We start from the raw sequence: 13,637 nt of genomic DNA, 5'->3' as shown, positions 1-13,637 counted from the left end.
CCCTTTGAATCTCCCCAATCTTTTCATTAAAAGCATGTTGTGTCCAAGTCAAATGTTGTTGTGTGTAAGGGACCAAAACCCAATCCATTAATGGATACCCTGAACTCCCAACAATCCAAACTCCTTTTAACAATCCCCCACTTGCCCTATGATGCAGAGCTGATTTTTCCAACACTTGATCATCGTTCATCGACCCTGGCCACCCGATACAAACATCTGTAAAAACTCCCCTAGGATCGACCACACCTTGTACGGTTATCGAGTACGAGGTTTTCTGGTTCCGCTCCGTATGTCTCTTATTGAAATACGCCGCCACGCTTATTTTCGGTGCTATGATCGGGATATGCGTCGTATACATTGATCCGACAACGTTTGGTATACCAGAAATACCTTCGTACTCTTCTTTTATTTTCCGCAACGAATCCTCGTCCGGCCATTGTAAATACTTCGGCATCAAGACGCTGCGTATTGCCGAACAGACTTCGAGGACCAATTTGTGACACGTTGAGATGCCTAAACCGAACCGTTTCGAAACGAGCCGTAACGGTTCACCCGTGGCTAACCGCCAAATGCAAACCGCCACTCTTTGCTTAACGGGGATCGCGTTCCGTAACGTTGTGTCTTCTTTGGCGATAACGGAGTTGAGCTCTTCGCAAATGAGCTCGAACGTTGACTTGCTCATCCTAAACGCCTTCTTGAATTCCTCGTCCGGGTAATCCGGTCGGTTACAGTCGTCCCACCAAGCCTTCGATCTGTCCTTCACCCATAACCGCCTCTGTTGACCCGACCCGGATTGTTTGTCACGGTTGTTCGTTGACTGGTTTTCCGCTTCGTTAACGGAAGCCGCGGCGACGGAGGCCGCCATGACCCGGGACTTCTTCCGCTTTATACGGTCGGTTTCGTCGATTTCGGAGTAGTAATCTTGAAGATTGGAGTAAAATTCAAGCATGGTTCGAGTTTTCCTCTTATGGGTCGACTCCAAAATCGATTTCTCTTCGTTGGATGTTTCATTTTGCTCTTCATGGTCTCGCTTTTCTTGCTCTTCAAGCAACACTAACGAAGTGATAATACCATTCAAATCTTTCTTCTTGGTTTGATGATCACTTGAACAGCTATCATCGTCATCGTAACCATCTCCGTCGGCAAACCTCTCCTTTCGTTGCCGCTTATAATTGTCTCCGTTATTCATTTCAAAGAAATAAAGAAGAGACTAAAAATCGTTCTTTGGGTTGGCAGAGCTGAGGGTTTCATATAGGAAGAGAAAACAAAAAGAGGGTAAGACTAAACAGCCGAAATTTGAAAGAAATTGTTGAAAAAAAAAAAAGGATGGGGTTTGAAAAGTGAAAGAAGAAAGGTGTGAAAAGCTTGTTAGTGTGAACACAAAGAGATTCAATTGACATTAGAAATGTGTGCGTTTGTTGGGAGTTTAAAAGATTTGTGTCTCGATGCATTATATAGGCGACAATGTTATAGTACGGTGGCAATATATCAACATCAATGAGGCTTACCTTTGTAGGTCATATTTTTAATTATTGAATTCAATTTTGTAATTTACCTGCCGGTTTAAACATAGAGTAATATGCATGGAGCTGGATATGAAATTACATTTCTTATTTTAAAAATAAAAATTATCTAATTAATTTTCAGTAGAATTTTTAGATTTTATAAGTAAGATTAATAAAATATATTTTTATAATATATTAAAAATTAAAAAATAAAATATATGATAATTTTTTAATTTCATTTATAAAATTAAAAAATTGTATTATCATCATATTAAAATTTAATTTTGAATTAGAAAAGCAAAATTAAAATTGATAGGTGATAATAAATTAATACAATTATATTGATATAGATTACGTCCTTGTGAAAAAAATATAAAAAAAGTATTCTTAAAGAAGGTATAAAAAATTAAATTTAAATAAATTTTAAAAATCTCTAAGCTTATCATTAAAAAAATAATATATTTCATTTGAAAATAATTTAAAAAATAATATTTGGCAAAATATAAATACATGATAAAAAAGAATGAAATATTAAAATTTGAAACCCCATGTGAAAAAAACAAGTAGAATTAAAATTGAAAATTTCAACTTGATTAATTAGAATTCTACAATTATAAAAATTTGTGTTCACCAAACTCTTAATTCCATGACCATTGATAGAAATATAATTGGGGGAATGGATTTAACAGACATTTCTACACAAAAAAAGTCAAACTTTACAACTGCGATGATGGGGGGCGCCAACACAGCAATTGCAAATATGCTAATGTCAAATGTCGAGAGATAATATGGTCCAAATTAAAATAATAAAAAAAAAAGTGTGCAAGTGTGAACGGGGCTCTTGGTACTTGCAGGTTTCAACTGTTTAGATATGGAGGTGGTGACGGTAGGTGTGGGACGGTGACCTTGGATTACGCCGATTCTTCATTTTCTTTTTTTTTTTTTAGCTGAAAGCAACGCAGGCTAAACTTTTAGAAAATAGTTTCTTTTTTTTTTTTCTAGTACTAGAAACGAATGGCTTAGCAAAGTATTTCGAACATTGGGCCCCAGAAATCGGTGGCTTGAGTCATGGCAATGACGCGGCCTCAATCATCCGAAATATTATGCTTGCTTAGAGATGCTTGCTTACTGACATTGAACAAGATTGTGCCTGGATAGGACGGGAAGTTTACGTTACAATTTGTGGAAATATATGTCCTATTGTCCACCTGCTTTTCTTTTTTTTTATCTTTGGCTTTTGCCAAGATCATGTTTTACAATGACTTGGGTAAAAAAGTGCAAGAGAATTGACAAGAATCTTTAATTCTTTTCCTACAAGCAAAAACATGGGCCTGGAATAAAGGATAAACTAATCTAAATTGCTAAATAAATGTTTTGGATCCTTGGAGATAGCTTCTAGAATCTAACAAGTTCCAATAACAACCATGCAGATTTATGCAATTATATTGTATATTTCAAATACAAATTGTGATAATGACAAATAAATTACATTATAACCTTGCTTTAATGACTCCATGATCATGTGATTTTACACCGGAAAACATGGCAAGATATACTAATATCAAACTATTTTTAAAATTAACGCATGTTACTTTGTTAGTCATCAGGGCTCAAGTGGGGCTCTTCCAAAGGTAACAAATTCAACATTTTCTGCTACTTTATTTTGTGTCTGCCAATTTTTGAAAAAAAAAAAAAAAAGAGAGGATGCCCATAACCTTGCTTTTAACACCCTGGGACCAATTCAGAAAATCAAAATGTAATAGCAAAAACTGTTATAGCCAAATCTTAATGGCACGTATGGTCAACCATGTGCTTTCTTTCTTTTTTTCTGCAAAGAGATTTGATTTTTAACGAATTTTCATGTTACACATTAAAATGCGATGGTAGTTGTTGAACGAGTCTTTACCTAGAAGGACTGCATTCTTCTTGCCAAAGCTATTGGAGATATTGAGAAACCTCCCCGTTGTTGCCTCAGGCCAGGATGATTGATCTCAAATAGTGGAATTTCCAAATCTTTGTGGGTTTGGCAAAGACCCAAAAACCATTCACATTCAATTTTCATCCAAATCCAACCATTTCTCACTGTTTAGACCGAAGACCATTCTTCAGCTAAAGTTTGATTATCACATATGGAAATATCATGATGATTTCCACGACTAATCCACAAGTCTAACTGCAAAAACCCATTAATATTTTTTAAAAAAGAAATATTTACATAATTGAAAAAAAAAAACCATATATTCCAATATATGGAAATAACAATAACCCCTATTTCATATATTTAAAGTTATTTCAACACATTAATCTAGATCTTTCTCCAAATCTTAATTTTGCTTCTTTATATTTTCGACAATGCAAAATCTTGTCTATAGTAAGTGTAATATTCTTCACATGTTATATTTATTATACTATGACACTAAAATATGCAAATATGTATGAATGAATATAAACTAAAGTTTCATTCAAAATTTATAACACTAAGTTTCCATCATATTTACCCAATTGATACCGATACTTTTATATCCAACATTTCCATTTGATATATTAGCAATTTGATATCTATACCAATATCGAGACCTAATTCCTTGGTAAGAAGAAAATCAGCCCCAAATGTTTGAATCTTGGGACTTTGGCTGCATAATGGTAGAACCCATATCTGTGCAGCAGCCTAACTGTCAAAGCAAAAGACAGACAGGCATGTGAACCAACTCATCATTTTCATCAGCCAAGGATAGATTAAGTAAGAGATTTGCCAGCCCATTCGCGTTCCCGTCGCTTTTGCTTGGCTTGCATCCGGTTGAATTTTTCTTTCCCCTTCTCCAAAAGAGGGTCAACCACCACATAGTCATTTGGGTCGTCCTTGCGAGACATACGATCCTGCATCATGATTCAAAGAGAACCATAGATTAACTCCATACATATTCCCCTTGTTGCTACAGGACTTAACTAAGCCTAAGACAAAATAAATGGGGATTTGGTTAAGTTTATACAGTCAAGAGCTTTTCATTTATGCTTTAGTGCTGCTCATAAAATAGGTATAAAAATCACATGCAGTTGGGTTTTTGTTGAAAGGCTTACAAGACATCGAATGGGGTTTATATGGAATCGACAGAAAACCAACCTTGGTATCAGGAGCAAACTCTAACCGAACAGCTTTCCAGTCAGACAAATCCTCATTATCACCACCTCCAGGCTCACTACTTGAAGCAGATGATTTTGTGAAAATAGATTGCTTGAACTTCTCAAGTTTTACTAAAACCTAGGGGTTCACAAAAAAACAAATAAAAACTAGAATTAGTTCCAATTTGTGTGGAGAACATGATTTCAAATTTAAAAGGAAGAAACAAATTTCCACCTAGGCCTATCATCATATTCTTATTTCCCTCCAATATCAATAAGAGAAAAGATTTTCGTAAGCACAGAGAAAATTGAACAATGACTTGCTTTTTGCTAAATATCAGTTGAACAGTAGATTCTAATGTGTGAGAGTTGCATTGCAAAGACAGAAAGAAAGAAGGAAAAGTAAGATATAAGGGAAAAGCAACATTGAACCAGAAATTTCGTAACATACTTCATCTTCACGTCCTTGAAGTCTACGCTTCTTCTGTTTTTGCAATAATCTTCCTCGTTCAGCCTCACTGAACAACTGTAAATCTGAATCAGCAGTAGCCATGCGCTCAGCTCTGGCTTCTGATCCCATACCCTTTTTCTTCAGGGACAGCTTTTCCACCCTTGGTTGGTCATCATCAGTACTTTCATCATTGGACCTGGTGCGAACAGCACCAAATAATTATGAGTCATATATGCAAACAAGAAAAAGCAGCAGCAGCAGATTCTGTATCCTGAATAAGCAGGGGAAGTAGCAGAAAGAGAAGGTTATAATGTTCAAAAACGAAACAACAAAACTACAGGGAAACATGGATTATCACATAACTGAACCAATCAATGACCATAGTAAAACCAACACAACAGAGAACAAAGTAAAAACCACTCAAACAACAACAGAGATATTTAATGAAAGCAAACCAATTCAGTTGCAGGACTTTAGCAACTTTCATGTATTAGGAACTTTCTGACAGGTGCATACATGTCAAATATATGTAAATAGTTGCTAAACTTGGATATTTCAACACTAAACCTTTTGAGAGATTAATTAAAAGTAGCAACAACTATTAAAAATAAAAATCATTCATATCTTTACCTTGGTGCAGAAATTTTACGGTCATTTGGTTTAGAGCTCCCTGCACATAGATTCCATAAGTCAAGGCCAATTGTAAGGCAATCACTAAGTAATAAATAAACCAGATGGAATCAAGGATGTACACTAGAAAGAAAAATTTTTCTGATAACAGCCCAATTTCCAGGGGTTCGACATTTATAGATTGGTCAAAAGCTTAATGATAAATTCTAAATTCTAAACCTTAAACCAAGTGCATCATGTTGCTAAGCAAACAACACCTGAAATTTCAAGGTCTTGAGTGATATTACCCGTTCCTTACAAAGCCTAAAGCTCTTGTGATTGCAGGAATATCCTTTTCCAGGCATTAACACTTCTCCAACATGTTAGAACAACATGAATACATTAAAGTAACCAAATGCAAAAACCTAGGTTCCAAACTTTGCATTTATATCTTGTTTCATCCAAAACCAAAAGTACTTTCCTCTTTATGTTTTCCATGATGGGCAACAGTTTTAAAAACTTCTACTCCAATTGTCTCTTCAAGATATCTCTAATTGTTCAAAGGGTGCTTTCAAACTCAGAAGGTACCATGCCTGAGTGCATGTGCTCATGTGTGCATGACACAAGATGTGTGAAATAAACTACTATGTAGCAGCCTTACCTTATTTGTAAAGATTTCCAATGACCATTACTGGACTTGGAAATGTAGTCCAAGTATTGACCCTAGTTTCCTATATTTTTGTTTTACTACTTTGGAAGTTCAGAGATTTTTAAGATTGAGGCATCAAAGTCTAGTTTTATGAGAATAAGCACTGTAATTACTAGTTTTCGGGACTTCAAACTTCTGTTTAAATCCAAAAGGGAAAGGAGTTCCATAATGAACGGTTACCATTTTGCATCTTTTGTTTAGATGGGAGATCTCCCAGCTCCTTCCGTCTATTTAGTATCTGACGACGCATTCGTGCATCAAAACTGGCCTCATCATCATCACTATGATCAAGGGCATCAGACAACTCAGCTTCTGCATCCTTTTGTTCTCCTTCTCTCCTTGATCTTAGAGCTCCCCTGACAGACAATTGCACATCCTTGGTAGTTTTGGCATCAGATAAATCCTGCATTGAATAAGCTGCTTTAAGAATATAATAGCAAGATTCATTAACTGCTCATTATGTGGAAGAGACACTCTGCGTGTCAGCATAATTACTTGACTTGCTATGTTCACCATTAAGTGGTCTGGAAACTAATTTTAAAGTGTCTTTGACAGACAACAGATTAACTTTACACTAAGGAATGGTAGTTCAGGGGATGGTTGGAAGAAGAATTTTTGTAAATTTAAGAGAACCATGCATCAATTAACTTGGCTTGAGCATTGTTTCAAAATCTATCTAAGTATTTAAAAAAAGAAAAAGGGGAAGTACACATCAAGATAGATATGGGATCATACCTGTTCTTTATCAGGAATTTCTTGCTTTAGGAGACGGGGATCATCTAATACATCGTGACTACTCTTAATCTTTAGCTTTACTGCTGCCAATTCTTTCTCTTCTTCTTCAGCTTCTTCTCCAAATGACAGCAGGTTCAGCTTTCTGCATTCTCCAAATAACGCATAGACCTTAAGCAATAAGAATGTCTTCAGCATGCTCAAAAAAGAGTGCTCAGTTAAGGAATAAGAAGACATACTTAACAGGTTTCTTCTTCGAATCTTTGCTCTCAACCTCGGCAGTGGGCTGGATCAACGGCCTTGAAGATACTCTCGGAACTATATCTTCAAAAGGGTTCCACAGCACCTAAAACAGTAACTGAAAGGATAAAACTGGCTGGCATAATTCTCTTCAAATATAACAAAAACTAATACCAATAAGCAGCATACAACACGCCAAAGCAGTATGATTAATTCTATGCTTAAACAACGGAAAACCTACCTCAACTGATTTTATTCTTGGAGGAGGATCCAAAGGCCGGTCATTCTGATCAGTGTCAACATCACCTATCCTCAGAATATTAAATATAGAGTCCCCAGTAACCTACCAACAACCCACAATCAGTTCCAGTAACACTCAAGTATGATTTACAAAATAAGAAAAACTTGTTACCTTTCCAAAAATAGTGTTTTTTCGATCAAGCCATTCACATTTATCCAAAGATATAAAGAACTGACTCCCATTCGAATGAGGTGAACCAGCATTGGCACAAGCAACAATACCCCTATGGTTAAACCTTAAACGCGAATGAAACTCGTCCGGAAACACACTCCCATAAATACTTTCACCACCTAAAAACGAAAAATTTATATTGATAACTAACCTTTAACTAACCCTAACGAATTGAAAACGGATAAAGGCAAAAAATTAAAGAACAAAGAGGGGGTACCGGTGCCGGATCCAGTGGGATCACCACCTTGAACGAGGAAACCCTTAATAATGCGGTGGAAGATTGTGTTGTCGAAATAGCCTTCGAGGCATAGTTGCACGAAGTTCCGAACGGCTTTCGGGGCTTCTTTGGGCCAGAGCTCGATGTCCAGAGGGCCGTACGTCGTGTTGAGTATCACTTTCCCCTTCGTCGGTGGTTCTAGAACGTACACGGTCGACATCTTTTCTTTATCGGATTCTCAATTCAGCGTCCAATTTTATAATCGAATAAGGCTTTTCCGTGGGTTTTGTGGATAGGGTTCCGGGCTTTTGTTGCTTTGGTTTAGAATTTGTGCTGACAGCCTTAAGCGACGTCGGTTTGAGAGACCAAATATTTTAAAACAAAAAAGGCCTCGTTTTTTATCCCATAAATATAGAGTAAGGCTCAAGACTCAATTTAATAAATCTATGCCATTTCATTCTCCATCAAGACTTGAAGTTCAGATCTCATGAATCTTGATTGACTGGTGGTGATGAAGTCCTAAACGCAGCTTTTTCTTAGTTTTTGAAGGAATGAGCCTGGTCAAATTGTCTAAAACAGGCCAATGGCGGAAACATCTTCATTACATGACGAAATATTGCAGTTGCACCTATACATCATGAGAAAGACCTAAACTAGGTTTCTCCCTTTTCCTTCCATATCAATCACATTTTCCTTCTGGTATTGTATGATTTTTTTTTTGGTCAAGCAGTTATAGCAAGAGGAGGAGGATTGGCATGGTGGTTGCAAGGGCAGTGGTGGCAAACTTATTCGGTCAACACAAAGTTTAGCAACATTGCCGTGTGCCACAAGTCAGAAAGTTTTTTCCTGAGATGGCTCATCTCTTCTCATCTGAAAACAATATACCTGTCAACACCACTGCGGTGGCCATCGACAAAGACAAAAACAACCACATGCTGTACGTTGGGCCATTGATCATCTTGTCATCACCAATCAATTCAGCATTTTAATCCATGTTAGGCAAAAAAAGGGTTAGTACCCTCTTTCATTTCTCATATTATTATCTTCACTTTCTTTCGTCCCAAGAAAGTGTCAATGACAATTGTTGGTCAGTCATTCATTCTTTTTTGTGATTTCTTTTGTTCTTGATTTAACATTTCAGAGGAAGAAAGCGAATCTGATTATAACATAAACCAGCTTTTCATTGCTTTTCGCGGCTACTGTGCATGCAAAGGGGTACGCAAAAATTATTAGATGATGAATATGTCTTATCAGATTATGTCATGTGATAAACCAATTCTAACTAATATATATTTTCATTGTCAAGTTCAGATTCAAATGAAGGAGGTTACCCTCGACGATTCTGATATTTGTAAAGCACTTTTAGACTACATCAGCAAAAACTAATCAACAGCATAGTCCTTGGTGAAGTAATGAGGAGTTCCATTTCAAGGTTAAGTATTACATCTTCATTCCTAATTGCCTCTTCTTGTTCTCTCTATCCTCTTCTAACAATCAAATTTGAGTTATTTGTATTAAAGGAAATTTAAAAATGACATTTCCACCTGCTTGATTAAAACTGCACCAGAGTTTTGTTCTGTTTATGTAATTTCCAAAGGTAAGATAGTGACAGTGCGAACAGCACAACCACCTGTATCAAATACTGTTGCCTCGCCAAAGGCATCATCAAGAATGCCACCGTGGATTCCATTGGATCAAATTGAAGATGACGGAAACAGGTGGGAAAAGTTGGTTCCAGATTCTTAGTATTTATTGAAAGAGTAGTATTGGAAAAATGTGACCAATAATCAAAACCTAAAAGTTTGTTGGTAAATTACAATGATGTCTCTTTTTAATGTCTCCTTCTGTCTACTATGCTTTATTGTCTTTCTATGTTGACATTGTATCTTTTACTATAAAATAGAGGACAATATACATGGGGAGCATTGAGAAATAGAGGATCAGAAAGACTGTTCTTAGATAATCCCTCATAAGTACCTGTACGTGGCCCTGATAGACATAGAAGCTCTCCAGCAATTTGGCATTGGACATTGATTTAGATGCTACCGGAGAACAGTCCTCATCTAGCCAAGATTTATCTAGTGACTCAGATTTTCCAACAAAACTTTCCCTTGGATCCATGGATATTTCTGGCAAAAATTTTGATTTCTCTGTGGTTTCAAATACCCCTCCAGAGCCACTTCCACAAAGTTCGGTAAGTGGACTTTTGGCATTAGTTATTGAATACCAGTAAGAAGAATTCACATATTGTATTTTTACAGTAAATATGCTAACATTCATAATATGCTATGGCCGCGAACTGCAGCGAGATATAGAAGCTGAAATGAGAAGGCTAAATCTTGAACTTATATATTTTTATCTATTAGACTATCCAGGACAATTATATTATTTGCCTCTGAAAGTTTTAGTGGCAATTAATGACTTTCAAAAGCATTTATATTGGTCTCTCTATAAGCTATCTTTGTTGTAGTGCCAAAGACTTGGCTTATTGGAATTCTTGAGGATTTGGACCAGAGAAATTCTTATGAGTATTTAAAAGGGATGATAAGGTGTCATAGAAAATTATGATGGTGGGCCTCTTTTTAGTTGGGCTATGCATCAGATTACTGCACACCTTAAAACTCTTGAAAGTCATGATTCAAAGATAACAGAAATATTCTGGATCAGTGTTTGTGAGAATTTAAAATTATAATATTTGCTTATATTCTTATCTTCTTCATTTCCTTAAGGCTCTTATTTGTAATATATATATATATATATATATATATATCAAGAATAATTGTTTCTCTAGTAAATTTATGGTATTGCACAAATATCGTAATCATTTGACTTTTGATCATTTATGACAAGAGCACAGTCAACAAAAGCTTATATTCAAAACATTTTTGCTTATGAGCAAACCTGAAAGATGATCTTATTAGGTAAAAAACTTCAATTTAATTGAATATTTATGTTAACGAAAAAAAATCAATTAATTACATAAAAACTGTAATTAATATGATTTAGTCTAATTAAATTACATTCATGAATGAAAAAAAAAATCTACTAATTATAAAAAATTATAAATATATATCAAATCAATCTTTTTTAATAATTAATACATATAAACATCTTAATTTTTTCTAGTCATATGAAATATTTTTAATACAAACAAACACATATCTACGTACACTTATGTACCATATCTCGTGGAGTCTCTCAATCTTCCCTACTTCACTTTACTAAAAAAATATTCAAACATATATAGCCATAAACGTAAATCTTTAGTAGTCTTATGTCTATACCATAAAATCTTATAATTTTTTTACAACTCTTTCACTTTTTTTTCTCATATTTAATTATATAGAAACTTTACTTATTTATAATTATACAAACTTATCTATCAATAATCTTTTTTCTTTTATAATTTTTATCTTACAAGTCTTTTTATCTATCAAACAATATCTAATCAATCTCAAACGAAATCTCTTATGGAATTTGAGTTACTATTCATAACTATATAAAAGACTTTACTTATTTATAATTATACAAACTTATCTGTTAAAAATCTTTTTTCTTTTAAAATTTTTATTTTACAAGTCTTCTTATCTATCAAATAATATCTAATCAATCTTAAACAAATCTCTTATGAAATTTGAGTTACTATTTCTAACTATATAGAGACTATTTATACAAACTTATTTGTCAAGAATTTTTTCTTATTAGAATTCTTGTCGTACAATTTTTTTTATTCATTAAGCAATATTTAATCAATTTAAAACAAATTTCTTATGAAATTTGAGTTACTATTTCTAATAATCTCTACTTTAACTTAAATTTTATCAATCATTAATTTTCATATTAGACATACTTGACTCTACCTACAATTAAAGTCTCACAATCAATTTTTTTTGTGTGTCTTCAAGTTTCACGTAAATCAAGTTTTAAAACACGAACTCGAATTTTTCTCTTGAAACGAGCTCCTCTGAGATTGTCTCTTCTCATATCTTACATTTTCAACTTTGATATCGTTGGAATCACAACAGTTCTGATGCCATTAGGCAAAAAGTCTCAATCCAATCACATTAACGGAAGTAAAATTAAATAATCAATCAATCATACAAGATATAATAATTTAATGTGATTCGACTTAACCAAATTATATCTACGAATGAGAAAAAAAATCAAGTTGTAAAAAATTACAAATATATATCAAATCAATCTCATTTAATAATTAATACACATAGGCTCTCTCAATCTCCTATAATCTTATAGAGTATTTTTTACCTAAATAAATACATACTAATGTTCACTCATGCACCATATTTATGTGAATCCTTTTTGTTTCATTTAGTTCACTTACAAATATTCAAATATATACACTCATAAAATGTAAATCTTTAATAGTTTTTTGAGATGTTTATTTCATAAAATTCTCTTACATCTTTTTTCTCATACTGAACTCGATAAAAACTTTACCTATTTATAACCATGCAAATTTGTCTATCAAAATTATTTTTCTTTTAGAATTCTTCTCTTACAAGTCTTTTTATTTATCAAATAATATCTAATTAATTTCAAATAAATTTTTTAAGAGATTTAAATCACAGATATGATTTCAAATTTGCAGTAATGCGACTCTACTTTTGTGCATCAAACACCACTTCATTTGGAGTGGAGTTAATTGTGGAAAATAAACATTGCTTCTAGGAGGCTGATCATGGTCATTCTTCAGGTGCAACAAGTAACTGTGTTGCATTCGAATTTGATGATGATTTTTGACAGTATTGTGCAACGGGACTCGGTTGAGTTGGGCTGGATTTTGGAGGCTTGCTTCCATCTCTTTATGAAGAGTAAATAATGTAATTCAAAATGCTGCTACATGAGTTAATTCTTCAATGATATGGTCACTCGAGGGGATATTCTAATACAAGCAAGAATTCCCTAGAAACCCGCAACGTGAAAAAGGAGATTCAGGAGGCCCCCTCTGAAAGAAAAGCACAATCAGAGAATAAAGTGTTAAAGGGTAACATTGTGAGGAGAGAATTTATGCTCTCAAAGATGAACTTATGTTGAGAGAAAGGTATAAGAAAAAGTAAGAATGGTGTGACGAAACAAGTTTTGCTTTGGATTCCCCTCCCATGAAAGTGAAAGAACACAAATATAAAAGCTTCAAAATCCAAGCAGATAATAAATTATTAGCACTAATGTTTAACCTTGTCATTCAAATTCAATGCCTTTACGCCGTTGTCTGCGGTCCCCCGGTTAATCATTCTCCTATTATTTTTTTAAAACATATTTACATGATCATAATGAGATGAAGACAGAAGATTATATGATCATGTGATCAGCTCTAACAAGATTGAATAAAAGAAATCCTAAGTGGGAAACCTTTGCAATGTCAATTGTAATTGTCAAGGAAACTTCATTTCCTGTTAGTCCAACCTTGTTTTCTGGCCGAAAGGCAAGTTTCTACCTAAAAATCCTCATTCTTCAAACAATGTACAGTATTTTTGGAGTATTATAGATTAGAAAGGGTAATCAATTTCAAGTTACCAAGGGTATTTTTGGCCTTTCATTCAAATTACTGCTGTGTCCAAAAT

General features: G+C 34.2%; 1 protein-coding gene across 1 annotated transcript; it reads right to left on the bottom strand.

Moving 5' to 3' along the window:
- Positions 1-3,941: 3,941 nt before the first annotated feature.
- On the bottom strand, positions 3,942-8,878 carry LOC111285487 (Cyclophilin-like peptidyl-prolyl cis-trans isomerase family protein). The gene is made up of 10 exons (XM_022874971.2): positions 8,056-8,878; positions 7,779-7,957; positions 7,608-7,709; positions 7,366-7,472; positions 7,130-7,271; positions 6,575-6,797; positions 5,707-5,746; positions 5,077-5,272; positions 4,627-4,764; positions 3,942-4,382 (listed from the first exon to the last, which is right to left on the bottom strand). Exons 1-10 carry the CDS (start codon positions 8,273-8,275, stop codon positions 4,242-4,244), a joined length of 1,488 nt encoding a protein of 495 aa, XP_022730706.2. The 5' UTR covers positions 8,276-8,878; the 3' UTR covers positions 3,942-4,241.
- Between the last annotated feature and the right edge of the window lie 4,759 nt (positions 8,879-13,637).

The sequence above is a fragment of the Durio zibethinus genome, chromosome 6 (assembly GCF_047325235.1).
Source record: "Durio zibethinus cultivar Kanyao isolate XHJ-2024 chromosome 6, ASM4732523v1, whole genome shotgun sequence".
Lineage (NCBI taxonomy): Eukaryota > Viridiplantae > Streptophyta > Magnoliopsida > Malvales > Malvaceae > Durio > Durio zibethinus.
This window is presented reverse-complemented; position numbering and strand designations above follow the sequence as displayed.